Below are 20742 nucleotides of genomic sequence, written 5' to 3'. Positions count from 1 at the left end.
TGAAACCTAGCAACTGATTAAGTAATTGGGCCAAAGGCATAAACCAAACAGTAGTTTTGAATGGGAATTAACGACACTTCCTCTCCCTTAGAAAAGTACAGGGATAAAGAGAAGGGGTGGGGGTAATTTGAGCCTTTGAAATCATCTAAATTGTGAATTTAATGTTTTCATATCATAACTGGGTGTTTACAGAGTTGAACACTGTGTCCATGATTAAACTCTGTGTTTAGCCCGAGCTGGTTTGGCTCATGTATAGAACGTCGCCCCAAGGACTGAAAGGTCCCGGGTTCAATTCCCATCTGGAAGGCAACCTATAGATGTGTTTCTCTCTTTGTCTCTCCCCCTCCCTTCCACTCTCTCTAAAAACCAATGGAAAAATATCCTCAGGAGAGGATTAACAACAACAAACATAATGTGTTTAACTCTTAGTTAACAAATCATTACAATGTAGAGACAGAAGGATTGGTTTAATGCTGTTCTGGGTTTTTCTGCTAGATGCTGTGTTTCAAGGGCACTAATTTCTCTTAACCTGTACAGATTTCCAGGTAACTTAAAGGAACGTGGATGCGGAGGAATTCTAGTGATTCAGTCATGGAGGACAGAAGACCTTGTCCGGATGTCAGGCCCAGGAATCCCCATACCAACCACAGAGGTGAGCAACGTTTTCTAATTAATGGGAAGGAAACTTGAGTTCTCTATGAATGAGCAGCAGGCCCACCTAAGATTGATTGTATCTCTCAAGTAAAGAATGGCTTATTTCTTAGCTACAGTATGATTGACTCTGAAAAACAAAATAGCCTTCCCCTTTCCGTAAGAGAGCTAATGAATGGGTGCACTTCAAAGATAGTGGTGAGTGTCAGAAACGGGAATAACACTGGTTTAGAGCAGCACTGTCCAGTAGAAACATAATAGAAGCCAAAAATGTAATTTAAAAATTTTCAATCTCTCCCTCTCCCCTCCTCTCTGAAATCAATAAAAATATATTTTAAAAGAAAAACGGGAAATCCATTTTTAAAATTTAATACTAATTTAATAAAATTTAGTGATTTAGTACTTGTCTTATTTAAGCCAATATATTCAAATATCATTTTAGAATAATTGAATATATTTTTATTATCATGGTACTTTAATAATTTTAATGTTTTTATTTACCTCCCATATATTCAAGTATTATCATTTTAAGGTTTTATCAATATAAAAAATTTTAATGACATATTTAACTCTTTTTGGTATTAAGTCTTCAAAATCCCATTTATTATTTTACACATCTTAATTCAGACTAGCCACATTTAAGATGCATAATAGCCATACATAGCTAGTGATTATGAATTTGATAGCATGTGTCTGGAGTCTTAGCCACCAAAGCGAAGTTAGTTCCAAAAGCATTACTCTACCTCAATGGTGGTTCTGTTTGCTCAGAACTTTCTAAAACAAAACAACCAAATGAATTTTGCTTTTCGCTAAACTTGTAATATGTCATCTGAGTTTAGCTGTGGAACAAATGAGGAAGAACTATAGAATTTTATTTTATGAGCTGTATGAATATTGAAATAATGAAAAACGGTACAATTTTCTGTTCTAGTTTTCTAATCAGATCAAAATATTAAAAGTGGGACTTTCTTCTGATATCCTGGAAGTTTGAAATCATAATTATAAAAATTTAGAGTTTAGTAGTATACAGTATTTATATTTTACCAAATATTCTTTTGTTTCACATTAAAATTTTCTCTAAAAAGTGCAAAATAAGAAAAAGTGCATAAATGGATGTTGCATCTGATGTCATTAAGTGGAACTATCATTTTGAATATAATGTGCATTTGAAATTTTTATAGTATTTTTTATCATCAAATTATTGTATACAGTCTTATTTTTTGTTTGTTTTTAAAATCTCCAAGTCATTCTGCTAAGTTGGATCAACTCCAGAATCAGTTTTAGAGAAAAGGAAAGTGAAAAAAACTAGACATGGGTATGTGGGCCAAGGTCACTTATGAAATGTGTGGCAGATCAAGGGAGACAAGTTAAGCTTCATCCACTGGGTGATGTTAGCTTTCCCACGTATACTGGGTGTGTCACCTCCCTCCCCGCTCTCTCTTTTCTGAGAGTTGGTAATAGGTAAATACTTTGTAAATGAACTTGTGCTGGAGAAAGGAGGAAAACTTGAGTTTCATGTTTTAGTTTCCTTTACTGTCTATTAGTTAGCTCAAAAACATCTTAGTAAGGAAAGTCCCATCTTCCTCTTTTCTGTCTGATGCTGGGCAAAGTTTAAGAAACATTTCCTTTTATAACTTTATCTCCTTTGATGCCTGTGTTGCCTATAGTATAATTATTTCATGGCAGAACCAATGGCTCTAAAAACCAATAGAGTAGGCCAACTGAAAATTATTACTAGTGTTACTAGTTATAATTAACATTAATAAGAGCTTTTTATATAACAGGTACTACACTATACTAAGCATCTTGAACATTTAATCTTTACAACAACCCAGATACTGAAGCTTAGAGAAATTATGCAACTTGGTAATATAGTGAGGAAGTACCCAGGTAAAGATTTGAACCAGGTCCATTTGGCTCTGAAACTCATGTGCTGACTATTGTTTGGTACTGGCAAGAAACTAGAAACAATGAGCTGATCTTTTTGATGCTCTGAAATAATCCCAATTTGTAAAGATTAAATTATATACTGCATACATTTATTTTCTAGCATGTATTAGGCATTCAACAAATGTTTATTCCTTTTCCCTTTTGCACCCTGTGGAAAAAAAAATATTTTTATAATATATACAGCAACATAATAACTGTTTTTACATTCAGCACATGACTTATTTCTCTCCAAATAAAACCAAAACTCCTTGGATGTTTGGGAAAATAAGAAAATGTGCATTGTTGTCCTACAACAATTTCCTCGCACCTTTATTTTTATGTTTAACTACTATTCCCATTGTGTTTAGGGCCTATGGATGGTGAATTACCACCAAGAGCTAGAAATCAGGCCAATAATCCACCAGCCAATGCTCTCAGAGGAGGAGCCAACCAACTGGGAAGGCATCCTAGGGCCAACAACCAACTTGGTCCTTATTGGCAAAGAGAAGAGCTTAGGTTTGCGGCCATGGGAAGGAACCCACATCCAGAAAGGAGGAACCGAAGGGGACGTGCCAATGATGAACCTAGAGGCCAAAGACATGGTCAGGAGAATGACGCCAGACAGAGAAATGGCAGTCAGGAGGAAAGGAACCGCAGACCACCATGGTCTGATGAAAACTTCCAGCAGTGGCGGGTCCCTCACCAGAAGCCTGCAGAACAGCCACAGCAGGTGAAGAAACTGGGCTATAAGTTCCTAGAAAGTCTTCTGCAGAAAGACCCTTCTGAGGTGGTCATCACACTTGCCACAAGTTTAGGACTGAAGGAGCTTCTGTCTCATTCTTTTATGAAACCCAACTTCCTTGAGCTCATTTGTCAGGTTCTTCGGAAGGCTTGCAGTTCCAGAATGGATCGCCAGAGTATTCTCCATGTCCTGGGCATATTGAAGAATTCAAAATTCCTCAAAGTCTGCCTGCCAGCTTATGTGGTAGGGATGATCACTGAACCCATCCCTGACATTCGAAACCAGTATCCAGAACACATTAGCAACATTATCTCCCTCATCCAGGACCTCGTAAGTGTCTTCCCTGCCAGTTCTGTGCAGGAAACTTCCATGCTCATTTCCCTCCTGCCAGCTTCTCTTAATGCTCTGAGAGCCTCTGGTGTTGACATAGAGGAAGAGACTGAGAAGAACCTGGAAAAGGTACAGGCCATCATCCAACATTTGCAGGAAAAGAGGCGAGAGGACACTTTAAGAGAAGATACCTATACTTTAGTACAGCCCAAGGCAGAAGACAATGTTGATAGCTACCGGACCATGCCCATTTACCCTACATACAATGAGGTGCACTTGGATGAGAAACCATTCCTTCGCCCCAACATCATTTCTGGAAAATATGAGAGCACTGCTGTCTATCTGGATACTCACTTCCGACTACTTCGAGAAGATTTTGTCAGGCCCTTACGAGAAGGCATTTTGGAACTTCTCCAAAGCTTTGAAGACCAAGGCCTGAGGAAGAGAAAGTTTGATGACATTCGAATCTACTTTGATACCAGGATTATCAGCCCTGTATGTGCATCATCAGGCATTGTCTATAAGGTACAGTTTGACACAAAACCACTAAAGTTTGTTCGCTGGCAGAATTCCAAGCGATTGCTCTATGGGTCCTTGGTGTGCATGTCCAAGGACAATTTTGAGACATTTCTTTTTGCCACAGTATCTAACCGGGAGCAGGAGGATCTCTACCAAGGATTTGTCCAGCTCTCCTTCAATGAGCAGAGCCAACAGCTGCTAGCAGAGGTCCAGCCCTCTGACTCTTTCCTAATGGTGGAGACAACCGCATATTTTGAGGCCTATAGGCATGTCCTGGAAGGACTCCAGGAGATCCAACAGGAAGATGTCCCCTTCCAGAGAAACATTGTGGAATGTGACTCTCATGTGAAGGAGCCAAGGTACTTGCTAATGGGAGGCAGATACGATTTCACTCCCTTAATAAAGACTCCCTCAGACACCGGGGAATCCCTGAGGAATGCTGAGGGCTTGAGATATCTCAGAGTTAATGTCTTAGACCCTAGACAGTGGCCCTCCAAAGAAGCCCTGAAGCTGGATGACTCCCAGATGGAAGCTTTGCAGTTTGCTCTCACAAGGGAACTGGCTATTATTCAAGGACCTCCTGGAACAGGTAAGAGAATTTTTCAGAGCACATGTCATCTACCTTAGGAGCCAGGGAAGGAAGGCTTGACTTTAGGTTTCTAGAATGTCTTGGTTAGAAACATTCCCATGAGTGGATGAATGGGATAAATGGTAATGGAAGGAGACTTGATTTGGGATGGTGAATGCAAAATACAGTATACTTATAATGAATTATAAAATTGTACACCGGGAACCTACATAATTTTATTAACCAATGTCACATCAATAACTTCAATTAAAGAAAAAAAAGAAATGTTCTCATGAAATGGACATCAAATTTGTTTATAAAATTACATTGTTATGGTGATTTTTCCAGTGGGGACCCATTGGCATTCATAGTAATAAACCCAAATTGCAAGATTAGAAAAGACTGCTAGGGGTCAAACTTCAGAAGATACATTACCTCTGCTTCATCAAAGGCTATATTAATTTGTTTGATTTCTAATTAAATATCAAGTACAGCAGGTCTTCGTATAATGTTATTTCATTCAACATCATTTTGTTGTTTATTTATTTATTCATTTTAAATATATTTTATTGACTTTTTTACAGAGAGGAAGGGAAAGAGATAGTTAGAAACATCGATGAGAGAGAAACATTGATCAGCTGCCTCCTGCACACCTCCTACTGGGGATGTGCCCACAACCAAGGTACATGCCCTTGACCGGAATCGGACCTGGGACCCTTGAGTCCGCAGGCCGACGCTCTATCCACTGAGCCAAACCGGTTACGGCTATTTATTTATTTTAAAAAAAATATTTTTCAGAGAGGAAGGGAGAGTGAGAGAGAAACATCAATGATGAGAGAGAATCATTAATCAGCTGCCTCCTACATGCCCCACACTGGGGACTGAGCCCACAATCCGGGCATGTGCCCTGACTGGAAATCAACCTGTGACCTCCTGATTCATAGGTCAACACTCAGCTACTATATATCCTAGTGTCCCGGTGCATGGATTCGTGTACATTGAAAAGAAATTAATTAGAAGGTGGCTGGTGGGACTGGGTGAGATGGGCCAGACATGCCCTGGAGCCAACCCCCCACGCTCCCTTCACAGCATCTGTGGAGTGAGCGGGGTCCCTCCGGCAGGTGGGGTCCCTCGGCCTGGCCTGCAGGGATCAGGCCAAAACTGGCTCTCTGACATTTCCCAAGGGGTCCCAGAGTGCAAGAGGGCACTCTGCAAAGTTGCTGTCCTATAGGGTGTGGAATGCAAACGCAAGTATGCGGTAAACCAGATTCGGGCTGACAGTACCCCAGCAACAACATAACCCATGGCCAAAGGTGGAACCACATGGCCCTGCAGGAATCAGGCGCTCTCCTCTCTGGTCACAGGGTGTCTCACCCGAGAACCGCCACTGCCAAGTCACTGCAGCTTGACAGTTCCTGCATCGAGCATCTGCCCCCTGGTGGTCAGTGTGAGTCATAGCAACCAGCCAGATGGTCAGACACTTAGCGTATTAGCCTTTTATATATATAGATGTCAGCCAAGCTGTTATAACATTGATGAGGGGGAAAATTGATTCCCAGCCAGGGCCACTGTGGAGTTTGCATAGTCTCCCCATGTCTGTGGGTTTTCTTCAGGGACTCCATATTTCTCCCACATCCCAGAGATGTACACGTGAGATGAAGTGGCATGTCTGCATTGTCCCAGTCCGAGTGAGTGTGTGTGAGTGTGCCCTATAATGGAAGGGCTTCCTGTCCAAGGTGAGTTCCATCTTGCACCCTGAGCTGCCAGAATTGGCTCCAGCTACCCCTGGCCCTGAACTGGAATCAGTGGGTTGGAGAATAATTCTCTTACTATTTTTTTTAAAAACCTTTATTTTTATTTTAATATGTTTTATTGATTTTTTTACAGAGAGGAAGGGAGAAGGAGAGTTAGAAACATCGATGAGAGAGAATGAGAGAGAGAAACATCGATCAGCTGCCTCCTGCACACCCCCTACTGGGGATGTGCCTGCAACCAAAGTACATGCCCTTGACCAGAATCAAACCTGGGACCCTTCAGTCCGCAAGCTGACGCTCTATCCACGAGCCAAACTGGTTAGGGCTCTTACTAATTTTTATTAATCTTTCTTAAATGTATGTATAGTTCACATTTCAATGTTTTATAATAGGAGTATTTTGGGTCTTTATTTAGAACTTGGTGATGTTTTTCTGATCAAAAATAATGCCGTAGAAACTTATTCTTGTTTTTATCAGTTAGCCTATGGGAAAATTGGTTTTGTTATATGTTATTTCACTTAAAGACTCAGTTTCTAAGAACCTATCAACAAGTGAAGACTTAGCTGTACATAATAATGGCCTATGTGCCAAGTACTGTTTCACATCCATTATATATGTTAACTCATTCAACATCATTTTGTTATTATTTTTATTTACTTTTATTTATTTATTTTTTTAAAATTTTTTTTGCTTTCAGAGAGGAAGGGAGAGGGAAAGAGATAAGAAACATCAATGATGAGAGAGAATCATTGATCAGCTGCCTCCTCACAATAACTCAGTGAGGCAGAAACCATTCCATTTTACAGATGAAAAGCTAAGGCAAAGAGAGCTTGAATAATTTGTTGAAGCTCACACAGAGAGTGACAGACCTAGAATTTGATGTCAGGCATTTTGGTTCTAGAGTCATGCTTCTCATGAAAATATACCTCCCTATACCCTTTTTCCCTACTAATCCTACTCTGGCTTGATAACTACTATTGGTAGTTTAATGTGTGTCTTTCCATTATTGGTCTATAATCTATACCAGTGATAGTGAACCTATGACACACGAACTCATTTTTTTGGTTGATTTTTCTTTTTTTCTTTGTTAAATGGCATTTAAATATATAAAATAAATATCAAAAATATAAATCTTTGTTTTACTATGGTTGCAAATATCAAAAAATTTCTATATGTGACACGGCACCAGAGTTAAGTTAGGGTTTTTCAATATGCTGACACTCCAAGCTCAAAAGGTTTGCCATCACTGATCTATACTAATAAAAGGGTAATATGCCAATTAGACCAGACATTTCCGGACATCCTTCCTGACAAAAGCCAGGCCTGGGCAAAGCCGCCCACAGTCCCAGGTGCCTGCGGCTGCGGCCAGCCCAGGAAAAGCTGCCTGCAGTCCCGGGCGCCTGCAGCTGCGGCTGGCCCTGGCAAAGCCGCCTCCCGGTCCTGGGCACCTGCGGCCAGCCAGAGGGAGGGAAGCCTGGGTTGCAGAGGCGGTTAGGGGCGATCAGGCCAGCAGGGGAGCAGTTAGAGGGGGTTAAGGCAGGCAGGCAGAGGTGGTTAGGGGTGATCAGGCAGGCAAGCAGGCAGAGGGGTTAGGGGCGATCAGGCAGGCGAGCAGTTAGGAGCCAGCAGTCCTGGGTTGGAGAAGGTGCAGGCCGAGTTGAGGGTTCCTTCCCTTGCATGAATTTCGTGCATCGGGCCTCTAGTTTATATATAATATAAACAACATGTTGTGGACATTTTTACATTCTTTACACTATAGTTACATTTACAAATGTACCTCACTCTTTTTATTATGCCTGCATTCACTGTAAGGTAGGAATGTACTGTGTGTATATATATATTTTTTTGTTGTTGTTGTTATTACATCAGTGCTGCGATAAGTATCCATGTGTCTATATCTGTGTGTTTGTCTTTGGGTACTCTGTTTATTATTTCTGTAATTTTTTCCCCTAAAGTGGGAATTCACATTAATTGTTATACTAGGTATTTCTAAATTACCCTCCCAAAAGGATATACAAAAAAAAAAACAACACACACAAAAAAACAGTGATAAATTAAAATTTATCACTTTAAAAAACAGTGATAAATAAATAGAAACTCATGATAAAAAAGTAATGTAAAAGAAGGAAAGGTCTTTCTAATAAGAAGCACTATATAATGAAAAAATATGCATAATTAAAGTGTTGTTTTGAGGATTTAAAAAAACAAGTATCAGTTTGTACTCTCACCAAGATTGAAGTAATGTTCCATTTCCTTACATCCTTTTTTGCTGATCAGCAGTTTTTGCTCATCTGTGAGGTTAAAAATTTGGCACATTATTAATTGTAATCTTATGTTTTAATTAAAAAATGATTCAAACGTTTTTAAAAATCCCTGTCTCCCTCCTCCTACCACCTCGCCCATTCCCTTCTATAAAGTAAACAATGTTATCTTCCTGTGTATCCTTCCAAAGATATTCTTATGAATATTCAAGCAAATGAATACTTATATTTATTTCCCTCCACTTTTTTTGTTGTTGTTAATCCTCACTCAAGGATATTTGTTCCATTGATTTTTTTAGAGAGAGTTGGGGGGGGGGGGCAGGGAGACAAAGAAACGTGGACAAGAGAGAGAGACATTGATTGATTGCCTCCTGCACGCGCCCCTGCTGGAGCTGGGGAACCTGCAACCCATGGCCTTTACTGGAAATTGAACCCTCAGACCACTGAGCAACCAGCCAGGTCTATATGTTTTCTTGATACCATGTTTTTCTCATTTCCCACATTTATGATTTTACATTTGTTTGTATGAGGCCTCAAGGGTCTGAGAAAATAATAACCATGGCTGTTGTGCTCTATTTTATTTTTTTTCTCTAATTCAATGCCTACCACTGTTAGGCATTCAGTACATATTATTAGAATGGGGTGGGCTTTCGGAGAGGAAGAAAAAATTGTTACTTATCATGCTATACTGAAACCTTTGATTTTCTTGTATCTCTTCCTCCTCTGAGTTTTTTGAGGACAATGGCTGCTTTCTCAGCTTGACACTATGTAAAAATTTAGCTGTTTGTAGACTTAATTAACTATTGGACATTTGCTGATAAACCCACAACTGTAACTCCATTGTTGATTTCTGGTTTTCCCTCCTATTACAAAGGGAAGTCCACTGTGGTATATTAAAAGCATTTCTAAATAATTTGCCACATGAGATTGGAAACAAATTATATGTCCATCAATAGGGAACTGGCTAAAAATTACCTTGCAGCTGTGAAAAACAAAAAGAGGGAGGATTCTTGTTATGTATCGATAGAGAACTACCTCCAGGATTAAATGAAAGATGTAGAACAGTGAAAATAGTCTGCTACTATTTGTATTAAAAAAAAGAAAGAGGAAGGCTAGAAAATAACTATATTCATATTTGTTTATATATGCATCGAATGACAAGAAACTGGTAACATTGGTTGCTTTTAGGAGGAAGTGGGTAGCTGGGGGACGGAAGAACGAGAGGGCTTTTTATAATATGCTCATTTGTGCTTCTTGGATTTTAAGCCATCTCAGTGTATTACCTTAAATAAAATAATAATAACGATTTTTTAAAATTAAGAACTACTTTTAGTAAGTCTCCAAGTTTTCTAATTTTCCTTTTTTCTTATTTTCTAGGCAAAACCTATGTGGGTTTAAAAATTGTTCAAGCCCTTCTTACCAATGAGAATGTTTGGCAAATTAGCCTCCAGAAGTTCCCCATCTTGGTTGTGTGTTATACTAATCATGCTTTGGATCAGTTTTTGGAAGGTAATGTCTATGCAAAATTGGTCTCTATCAAAACATTTATCGTTGAACCATTAGCAACTTCAGTAGCTTTCTATTGCTCTTTGAATAAAGTCCACAGTACTAACCATGACCTGTAAGGCTGTGTCATCTGCTCCAGCCTGACTCTGAATCTCATCTCCTACCTCTTCCCATTGTCTTCAATGCCTTGAATCCCTCAGCTTCTTCCTCGGTCCGTTTTGTTCCCCTTGCTTAGAATGCATTTTTTTCTCTTTACCTCTCTCTCCGTCTTGATCCATCCAGCCTGGCTGGCTCAGTATTCATTCTTCAGTTTCACCTTAAATCTCTCTTCAGGTGCACTTTAATATTTCCCCAAGCCAACGTTAAGTTTCCTTTTATATTTTTTCTTCAGAGATTTAGCACATACCTAACCATTTATTTATTTATTTATTTATTTTTAATATATTTTATTGATTTTTTTTTACAGAGAGGAGGAGAGAGGGATAGAGAGAAACATCGATGAGAGAGAAACATCGATCAGCTGCCTCCTGCACACCTCCTGCTAGGGATGTGCCTGCAACCAAGGTACATGCCCTTGACTGGAATTGAACCTGGGACCTTTCAGTCTTCAGACCGACGCCCCATCCACTGAGCCAAACCAGCCAGGGCCCTAGCCATTTATTTTTATGTGGCTTTACCCTAGGCTGTAAACATCATGAGGGCTGGTCCTGTTTCTTGCTATATTCACAGATCCTGGCACATTCTAGGCACTGAAAAAAATACTAACTGCATTAATGAATGAATAAGTATGTTTTTCCTTTTGTTTAGAATATTATTTTCTGAATTCTCCTGTATCCTCCTTTCACCTAAATTAAATATTCCTTATTCTTTCTTTTTATTTTTGTTTTTATTTCAGAGAGGAAGGGAGAGGGAGAGAGAGAGATAGAAACATCAATGATGAGAGAGAGTCATTGATCGGCTGCCTCCTGCATGCCCCACACTGAGGATTGAGCCCGCAACCCAGGCATGTGCCCTGACCAGGAATCCAACTGTGACCTCCTGGTTCATAGGTCAGTGCTCAACCACTGAGTCACACCAGCCAGGCACATCTTCCTTATTCTTGGATTCTCAGTTAAATATTAGATCCTCAAGAATTAGATCCCTACCTCATCCAAACTAGGTAAGGTCCCCTGTTACATATGTACACATCATGTGTTTATAGTAACTACCATATTTTCACTATAGTGATAAGTGGTTTAATGTGTATATTGTCTCTCAGACTGTGAGACATGATAACAAATTAGAAATGGAGTCTGTGTTTTCACTGCTATATATATCTTCAGAACCTAGCATATGTCTGACGCATAGTAACCAAGCAGTAAATATATGTAGGGTGAATTATAGAGAACATTTACTAAGAGCTTACTTTATGCCAGTCCCTGTATAGGAGCTATAAAGATATTCTTTAGTTTGTACAGATTAGCCTTATAAGGAAAGTATTACTGTTTTCAAATCACAGATGAAGAAACTGAGGCTCAAGTTAAGTAACTTGCCCCAGGTTACATAGCAATAAATTGTGGAGCCAATAAGTTGAGTTCTCAATTGTCTGATTCTAAAGCCTGTGCTTTTTATATATATATATATATATATATATATATATATTTTATTAATTTTTTACAGAGAGGAAGGGAGAGGGATAGAGAGTTAGAAACATCGATCAGCTGCCTCCTGCACACCTCCTACTAAGGATGTGCTAGCAACCAAGGTATATGCCCTTGACCGGAATCGAACCCAGGACCCCTCAGTCCGCAGGCCAACACTCTGTCCACCGAGCCAAACAGGTTAGGGCTAAAGCCTGTGCTCTTAAGCACCACACTTTACTGCTGTGCAGATCATATAATCTCTGGGGCCTTCTTGCTCATTAATGGGGTAGATTTCCTGTAAGCACCAGTTTGTTCCCTAATAAACCAGCTGACGCAACACCCCAAACACTTACCTTTCTCATTAGAGAGAATCCAGCAAAACTTCTCTCAACTCTACTGTGCTTCACCATTCTCCACAGGTATCTATAAGTGTCAGAAGCCCAGTATCGTGCGGGTAGGTGGGAGGAGCAGCAGTGACATCTTGAAGCAGTTTACGCTGAGGGAGCTGAGGAACAAGCGGGAATTCCGCCGAAATCTCCCCATGCATCTCCGGAGGGCCTACATGAGTGTAAGTCCCAGCTGTGGATATTGGAGGTAGCTCAAAGGGGAACTAAACAAGATAGCATTGGCTTTCTGGGTAGACAGTCCAAAGCAGATAGCGGCTCCACAAAGCTATGAAGGACCCAAGTTTATTCCAGCATTACATTCTGCTAATTCTGTAGTGTGACCTTAACTCTTATAATCTGAGGTGGAGAAAAGGCAATAAAGGGAATGCTGCCCCCTCCCAACTCCTGCCAGGGCTTCATGCTGATTCCCCCAAACTACCCACAGCACTTCACTTATAGCCTATTAACCATCTTCTAGCTGGTCAGCCATGTGCCCAGCTAAAACTCTGAGTTTTTACCGGCGGGGGGGGGGGGGGGGGGGGGGGGGGGAGTCTCTCACAGTATCCTTGGCCTATATTTCTAATGTATTTGTTTCCTTACTGATTGGTAGGAGTCTTTTAGACCAGCGGTTGCCAACCTTTGGTCCGCGGGCCACTGGTTGGCAACCGCTGTTTTAGACAATTTAGATACTAAACCTTTTGTTTTAAGACCACAGAATAGTTATTCTCCCTTCTTGCTGTTCCTGTGTTAGCTTTGTTTTCCCTCAAGGCAGGGACTGAGTTTGGGGGATGATACTTCCTATTCATTTCTTTACCACTGTTCTTGGCAGATCATGACACAAATGAAGGAGTCAGAACAAGAGCTGCATATAGGGGCCCGGACTCTGGAGTGCACCATGCGTGGCGTATTACGGGAACAGTACCTGGAGAAGTACATTTCCTCCGAGCACTGGAAAAGCCTGATGAGTGGACCGACACAGGTAGAGGTCATCTTGGGGAGTACAAGCATCTGTCTTGACTCAGTACTTGGAAGGAGCCTTCAGCAGAAGCAGCAGTCCAAAGCATTAGCTGTTTGATAATCTGATGCTGCCATGTTAGAAGTTCCGTTTCATGAGGAAAGACAGCTGAATATACTAGTCAAGAACAAGACTGTGGAGCTAGCATTCTGGGTTGGAATCCTGGTTTTGCTCTGAGCAAGTTACTTGATTTTTTCTGTGCCTGTTTCCTCAGTTATAAAGTGGGGATAATAATATCAAATTGAACCATATGAAATTGCCATTTTATAAATTTGGCTTGCAAAAGTGGAGTTTCTTACAGGATTTTTATTTAGATAAACAAGTTAATACTTGTAAACCTCTTAATGAGTGTGCTATAAATGTTTGTTAAATGAAATATCATAACAAGACAACCTAGCCCATGTAGAAAGCCTGGGGTCAGCAGACTTCAGTCACACAGACTGATTATGTGACTTGGTCTCAGACAAGGATAGTAATGTCTGCCTTCAAAAATGTTATGTGAGGTAGCTAACACAGTCTCTGTACAGTGGCTGGCCAGGAGTCTAGGGAAATGGTGCTTCTACTAGTGTTATTAATGGGTTGGTGGATTTCAGGGTTACAAACCCAAAAGCCTAAAGGGGTCCATTAGGTACTAAAAATGACTGGAGCAGGTTAGATGTGAGGCATTGGGAAGTAGAGAGGATTGTGGCAAACTGGAAAAGGGGTGGCGGCAACCCATTTCCAGCCCATTTGTTGTCATTTAGGAATACAGCCTTGTTGCTGCCATAGCTCCTGATTTTGTCAAGAGAGGCAGGATTTTTTTTAATCACATATATGAGGGTTTATTCCAATATTGCTGGCAGTATGGGAAAGCAGCAGGTCATCCACAAAAATCTGCTCTGCAGCCCCCCACAAGCCAGCTGCTTCTATAGGGTAGGTCAAGGATTACATGGGGAAATGGGGATTATAGGAATGGGGAAGTAGGCAACGTGGGGTGGGACTCCATTGTTTGGGCAAGAAGATTCTTAATCTTTCCATGATAATAGGCAGTTCTTGAATGAGAATGGACCAAATTCCAAGGTTGACTCCCAGGTCCTAGGGACATACAACTCCCTGCCAGGTCAGAATATCCTTTCTTTTGCAACAGCATGGATGGACCTGGAGAGTATTATGCTAATAATAATAATAAGTGAAATAAGCCAGTCTAGAGGCAGGAAATTTTTATTTTTAAAATTCTATGCAAGTCATAGTTAAATGATCCAGTTGCCAATTTGCAGCCTCTGAATTTTAAGGAAATTACTTTCTATCCATCAAGGAGAACTTTACTTCACACTGGTTGTCATCGAATTCTCATGACTGGTCATTCTTCCTTCCTCAGGATAGTGAATGGGTTTGCTTCCAGGGCTGGAAGCATTCCATGATGCTGGAGTGGCTGGGTCTGGGTGTCGTTTCTTTCACCCAAAGTGTTGCTCCAGCGGGACCTGAAAATACAGGTAAGTGTGTGTCTACCTAGAATCACATCATAAGGTGGAATTTGGTAAAGAACAGAAGAGCAGAACTTGGAAGTAATACCTAGGATATGTAAAGAGCTTTAATTAATCAGAAAAGAGAAAGAATAGCTTAGGAAAATAGATAAAACACTTTTAACAGGTACATCACAAAATAGGAAATCCTAATAGTAAACATAAGAGAGTTGCTCATTAGAAACTAGAGAAATTAAAACCACAATGAAGTACTATTATGCCACCAGATTGGAAAAAATTTAAAAGCTGTGTATAACCACGCAGATAAGATTGTGAAGCAGTGGGAGCTCTGATATACTGCTAGTGGGGATGGTAGTTGGTACACCACTTTATGATATTGGAAAAACAAAGAACTCAAGTGTCTATCCACATTTGTACAGTGGATGCTGCTGAGCAATTATAGTCTGTTCAGATAGTGAAATACTGTACAATAGTGAAAAGGAATTAGAGAACATATGAATCTCAAAAACATGCTGAATGAAAAAGGCAAGGGAAAAGATACAATATGATTTCAGATAGTGCTCAAAAAAGTCAAGACTAGACAATGTTATAGAGATGTATATATACATTATATGGGGTGGGGCAAAAGTATATTTATAGTTGTGAGTACACAAAACAGTTTATTCCTGTATTTATGAATTATTGTATTACTTTCTGTATGAACAACTGTAAACCCACTTTTGCCCCTCCCTGTATGTGGCAAAGATTTTTCTTGTTAACACTCACCTGAGGATATGTTTTCCATTGCTTGTCAGAGAGAGTAGAAGGGATGTAGGGAAGGGGACAGAGAGAGAGAAACATTGATATGGTTGCCTCCTGCACGTGCCTCATGACGGGTGGGGAGCAAACCCACAATCCAGGTATGTGCCCTTGACTAGGAATCAAACCTGGGACCCTTTAGTGTGCAAGTTGATGCTCTAACCAGTGAGCAAACCAGCCAGGGCTAAAGATATCATTTAAAGGGGAAAATGAGTATTATAAAATTGTAACAGCCCTGGCTGGTTTGGCTCAGTGGATAGTGTTGGCCTGTAGACTGAAGGGTCCCGGCTCAATTCCAGTCAAGGACACATACCTGGGTTGCGGGCTCACTCCCCACTAGGGGGCGTGCAGGAGGCAGCTGATCAATGATTCTCTCTCATCCTTGGTTCTTATCTCTCTCTCTCTCTCCCTCTCCCTTCCTCTCTGAAATCAATAAAAATATATTTTTAAAAAATTGTACCAAAAATGTATGTAAAGAAACCTAAGTCTTCATCTCCTCTCATTCCTCCCAGTGTCCCTCCCTAGAGGTAACCACTTAAATCCCTTTGAGAATGTCTTCATCCATCTAAACTCTTGTCGGTGCCCTCTTTCATCTTTTGGCTTCAAGAGGTCTTCATCCTTGTCCTGCCTGTTTTTCTCTCTTAGCCCAGGCAGAAGGGGATGAGGAGGAGGAGGAGGAAGGAGAAGAGGAGGGTTCTCTGATTGAGATTGCAGAGGAGGCTGACCTGATTCAAGCAGACCGGGTGATTGAGGAGGAAGAGGTGGCGAGACCCCGGCGGCGGAAGAAGGAAGAGAATGGGGCGGTCCAGGAATTGGCTAAATTGCTTCTGGCCACAAGGATAGAAAACAGTGGCCCTGGGACAGCAGCTGGGCAGGAGCAAGCCGCAGGAGAGTGGGAGGTAAACTCACTTCCCTTAAAGTCCTCACCATGGGAAATGGGAGTTCAGTTATTACTGCCTGGTAGGTGGGGGTTAGACTCTCCTGAAATCGGCCTGAGAACATCTGTTCTGATCAGAAAGGCAGCCCCTTTTTTCCACCCACTTTTATTACAGTGTATTCACCTCATCCTCACAATAAGCTGGATTTACCCCTTTTACAACCATACCCTAGTATAGGATACGTCTAATTCCCAGGAATATAAAGAGTATGGCCCTTCAGAGGGGCCCTGGCAAGAAATACCAATTTAAACAGTCAAGTGCTTTCCTCGAACTTCCAGAAAAAATGCAGCACATATGGGTCAGATCAAATACTTATGGTCTTAGTGTTTGATGCTTCCATAGGTGTTATCTTCTACAAACTAGAAACTATAAACAAGTCTGAATATGCATTAAGATTTTAGCGGACTTAAGTAAAATGGAATGAAACAAGCCATACAGGGATGGAATACTTCTCCCTGGAATTTGATATTTCTCTTAAAGCCAGAATAGTGTGAATACCCAGAAGCCCACATATGGACTCTCCCTCTGCTCTTTCCTTTGGTAGAACCCAGTGTTCTTCAAAATTTAGCATGCATTACTATGATAATAGAGGACTGGATATTCAAAATAACATTTTCTGAAACCCACTGTTGATTTAAAGGACTTTCAGGGGTAACTTTGGATGCAATTTTCACTGGTCTAATGGCTTTGAACCTGATCGCTTAGTTCAGTTCAACATCACTGTATATGATGGGTGGAGTCATCATCCCAGTACTTTGAAATGTGGATTGGGCATCTCTCTGCCATGTGGCCTCAGGAGTTTGTTTGATTTTGAAGTGGGACAAGGTCCATAATATTGTGACATTTGTCTCACATGCCAGAGTCACATCCATGGGAGAGCACTTTCTCCTAAATGGTGCCTTTAACCCACTGCTTAAAGGCACTATCATGATAAGTACAGGAGGCTCTGTATACTTTTTAACAAGAAAAATTCATCTCCACTACTATAATGACACAACTTTTAGAAATGAGAAACAAACTGGTCAAAAGATGTTCAGTGAAACTAGTGCCAGCACTATTCTAAGTGCTTTCCATGTATTACTCCTTTAGTCAATCCAACAACCCTGTGACCCTATTTTATAGAAGCGATGCTGAGGCTCATAGAGGTTCAGTAACTTACTCTAAGTCCAGCAACTAATAAGAGGTAATGGGGCTTTGAATCCAGGCACCCTGGTCCCAGAGTCCTCATTTAGCCACTCTGCAATGGAATATCTGTTGAGAGAGTGTGAGACACTTAAAGAAGTTACTTAGAGGAGGCAGCCCCCTTTTTTATGTGCTGTGACCCACACCTATGGCTTAGAACAGGGCCCACCTCTGCTGAGATGGTGACTCTGGCTGGTATTGATGTTTATAGACCCAGCGTAGCCAGAAAAAGAAAATGAAGAAGAAAATGAAGTATGAGCTTCGCAAACTAAACACCATGACTGAGGCTGAGGCCAATGAAATCCAGGATGTTTGGCAGCTGGACCTGAATTCTCGCTGGCAGCTTTATAGGTACTTTGCCCAACTCTCACCTCCCCCAGCCACCCATGTATTTCCCCAGGAGGTTCCTTTTCTTTCCTAGAATATAATGCCCCCCAGATCTTCAACAATGTTAATTAATGATAGATTGAGCCACCCCACTGAGCTGAATGCTGGAGATGCAGCCATGAGATAAAAGACACTTGACTCTACCTCCTCATGGAGTTTAGAGTCTATCCAAGGATACAAATTAGTTAATTCCACAAAAAGTTACAAATGGGCATAAACACTTAAAGAAAAGAGCTAGGGGTGCTAATAATATTATGTGGGATCTGGGCTGGTCTTAGGTTTTCAAGAAAGTGACATTGGAGGCAAGATCTGAAAGAGGAGTAGGTATTTATAAGGCCAATGGGGAAGTGGGAGCAGATGAGATTTTGGGGACCTCATGGGTAAAGGTCTTGAGAAGGGAGGGAACATCTGTATGAGAAATTGAAAAAGACAGCCAGCATGGCTGTGGCTTGCAGAAAGAAATGGAAAGTCAAGTCAAAGAGGTGGACAGAGGCCTGACAATGCATGCCTCATAGGGCCAAGGTGAGGAGCAAGGCTTTTATCTATTGGAAGAATTTTTTCTTTTTTAGTTAACCCTCACTTGATTTTTTTTTTTTTTTTTTTTTTTTTTTTTTTTTTTGAGAGAGAGTGGGAGGGGAGAGACAAGGAGAGAGAAACATCAGTGTGAAAGAGACACATCAATTGGTTGCCTCCCGCTTATGTCCCAACCAGGGCCAGGGATGAACCTGCAACCGAGTCACATGCCCTTGACAGGGACCAGACCCAGGACCCTTCCCGCTATATCCTCTGAGCCAAACTGGCTAGGGCCCCATTGGAAGATTTTACAGCAGAGTAGTGACATGATCTGTTTTACTTGTAAAAGAAGACTGGAGAATTGGGGAGGGGAGAAGACTCAGCTAAGGATGGGGTAGGAAGAATTTGGAGAAATAATTCTTGAAACTTTTGAATTCCCTTACTCTATTCCCAATATTTAACCTCTGTTCTTTAACTCCTGACTAAATACATGTCTCTACACATCTTTCTGTTGGGCATTTTAGACGCTTGGGTCTATGCACGTCTGGGTCTCTCCTTTCTTTCTCTCTATGGCCTGCCTATAAGCTCCTCAGTGGTCTAGGTTCCACTTCTAACACAGGGCACACTAAAGGGAGTTACTCCACCTTCTCAAAGAGTATGCAGCTCCCTCTACCTGGTTCTTCATATTCTTCAGGCTGTGGCTACAGAAGTACCAGGCTGACACCCGCCGAAAGATCCTCAACTATGAGCACCACTACCGCACATCAGCAGAGAGAATGGCTGAGCTGAGACTCCAGGAAGACCTGCACATTCTGAAAGATGCCCAGGTCATAGGAATGACAACCACAGGTAAGAGAACTTGAGGAAATTTACCTGCTCCAGCCATTCCCTCCTGGTGCCAAGCTCCTATCAGATAATCTACGGCAGGTAAAGGAAGCTTCTCTAGTAGGTTAGAAGAAAGTACCATGAAAAGCTATTGAAAGCAAGCACACTGTATTTAAGGAACTGAGTGTGAAATTCACCTACTTGCTCCTGTTGCGTTTAGAATCCCAGCAGTGACCAACGTGGGTATAATGCGCTGGTGACCATCCAGCAGCACTTGTTCTCTCATACAGTAGCCACCACAGCCCTGGATGAATGTGAGGGCTCAGTTGTCACAGACCCAGAAACCCAGTGGCCTGGTGGGTCCGGTACATCATCTCAGAGGAGCCTCTTTTTTCTCTTGAACAGGTGCTGCCAAATATCGCCAGATTCTGCAGAAGGTAGAGCCTCGGATTGTCATTGTGGAAGAGGCTGCTGAAGTCCTTGAGGCCCACACCATTGCCACGTTGAGCAAAGCTTGCCAGCACCTCATTCTGATTGGGGACCACCAGCAGGTAGGGCAGTGGAATCAATCAGGAAGACACCCTGGCCTCTGCTTCACCGGTTCTCAAGCCTCTTAATGGCTTTCTGCGATTCTTCTTCTCCTTACCTCTCATGTTCAATCTAGAGTAGGTACTGTTAGATTTGTGGTATATTCTAGAGCAGCGGTTCTCAACCTGTGGGTCGCGACCCCTTTGGGGGTCGAACAACCCTTTCACAGGGGTCGCCTAAGACCATCGGAAAACACATATATAATTACATATTGTTTTTGTGATTAATCACTGTGCTTTAATTATGTTCAATTTGTAACAATGAAAATACATCCTGCATATCAGATATTTACATTATGATTCATAACAGTAGCAAAATTACAGTTATGAAGTAGCAACGAAAATAATTTTATGGTTGGGGGTCACCACAACATGAGGAACTGTATTAAAGGGTTGTGGCATTAGGAAGATTGAGAACCACTGTTCTAGAGGTTCCATTTCATCTGTTCCCTCTGCTATTTATCCATCGTGGCCTTTTTTTTTTTTTTTTTTTCCAGCAAGGAAGGGAGAGAGAGAGATACAAGCATCAATGATGAGAGAGAATCATTGATCGGCTGCCTCCTGCATGCCCTACACTGGGGATCGAGCCCGCAACCCAGGCATGTGCCCTTGACCAGAATCGAACCTGGGACCCTCAGTCCGCAGGCCAACGCTCTATCACACTGAGCCAAACCAGCTAGGGCAATCATGGCCTTTTAAGTGGACTATTGTAATACCATATTTCCTGTCCCCCTGCTTCCATTTTTGCCACCCTCTAACCCATTCT

The 20742-nt window shown here is 41.4% G+C and overlaps 1 protein-coding gene and 1 long non-coding RNA gene across 3 annotated transcripts in view; one reads left to right on the top strand and one right to left on the bottom strand.

Annotated features, from left to right (window-relative positions):
* Positions 1-20742, top strand: part of ZNFX1 (zinc finger NFX1-type containing 1) — a 28073-nt gene that overhangs the window by 1987 nt on the left and 5344 nt on the right. For both annotated transcript variants that reach the window (XM_036321343.1, XM_036321344.1), the window contains 10 exons: positions 538-652; positions 2949-4760; positions 10132-10263; positions 12302-12450; positions 13098-13247; positions 14641-14755; positions 16190-16443; positions 17876-18015; positions 19259-19413; positions 19795-19940. In XM_036321343.1, the coding sequence (XP_036177236.1) occupies positions 565-652; positions 2949-4760; positions 10132-10263; positions 12302-12450; positions 13098-13247; positions 14641-14755; positions 16190-16443; positions 17876-18015; positions 19259-19413; positions 19795-19940 (3141 nt within the window). In that variant the 5' untranslated portion in view covers positions 538-564. The remainder of the gene's footprint in view (positions 1-537; positions 653-2948; positions 4761-10131; positions 10264-12301; positions 12451-13097; positions 13248-14640; positions 14756-16189; positions 16444-17875; positions 18016-19258; positions 19414-19794; positions 19941-20742) is intronic.
* LOC118662689 lies at positions 14468-19795 on the bottom strand. The gene is made up of 2 exons (XR_004969840.1): positions 19591-19795; positions 14468-14743 (listed from the first exon to the last, which is right to left on the bottom strand). It is a non-coding gene; the product is annotated as an uncharacterized LOC118662689 (long non-coding RNA).

This window comes from Myotis myotis, unplaced genomic scaffold (assembly GCF_014108235.1).
Source record: "Myotis myotis isolate mMyoMyo1 unplaced genomic scaffold, mMyoMyo1.p scaffold_m19_p_9, whole genome shotgun sequence".
NCBI classification, from domain to species: domain Eukaryota; kingdom Metazoa; phylum Chordata; class Mammalia; order Chiroptera; family Vespertilionidae; genus Myotis; species Myotis myotis.
Note: the sequence above shows the minus strand (reverse complement) of the source record. Positions and strands in the feature narration are given on the sequence as shown.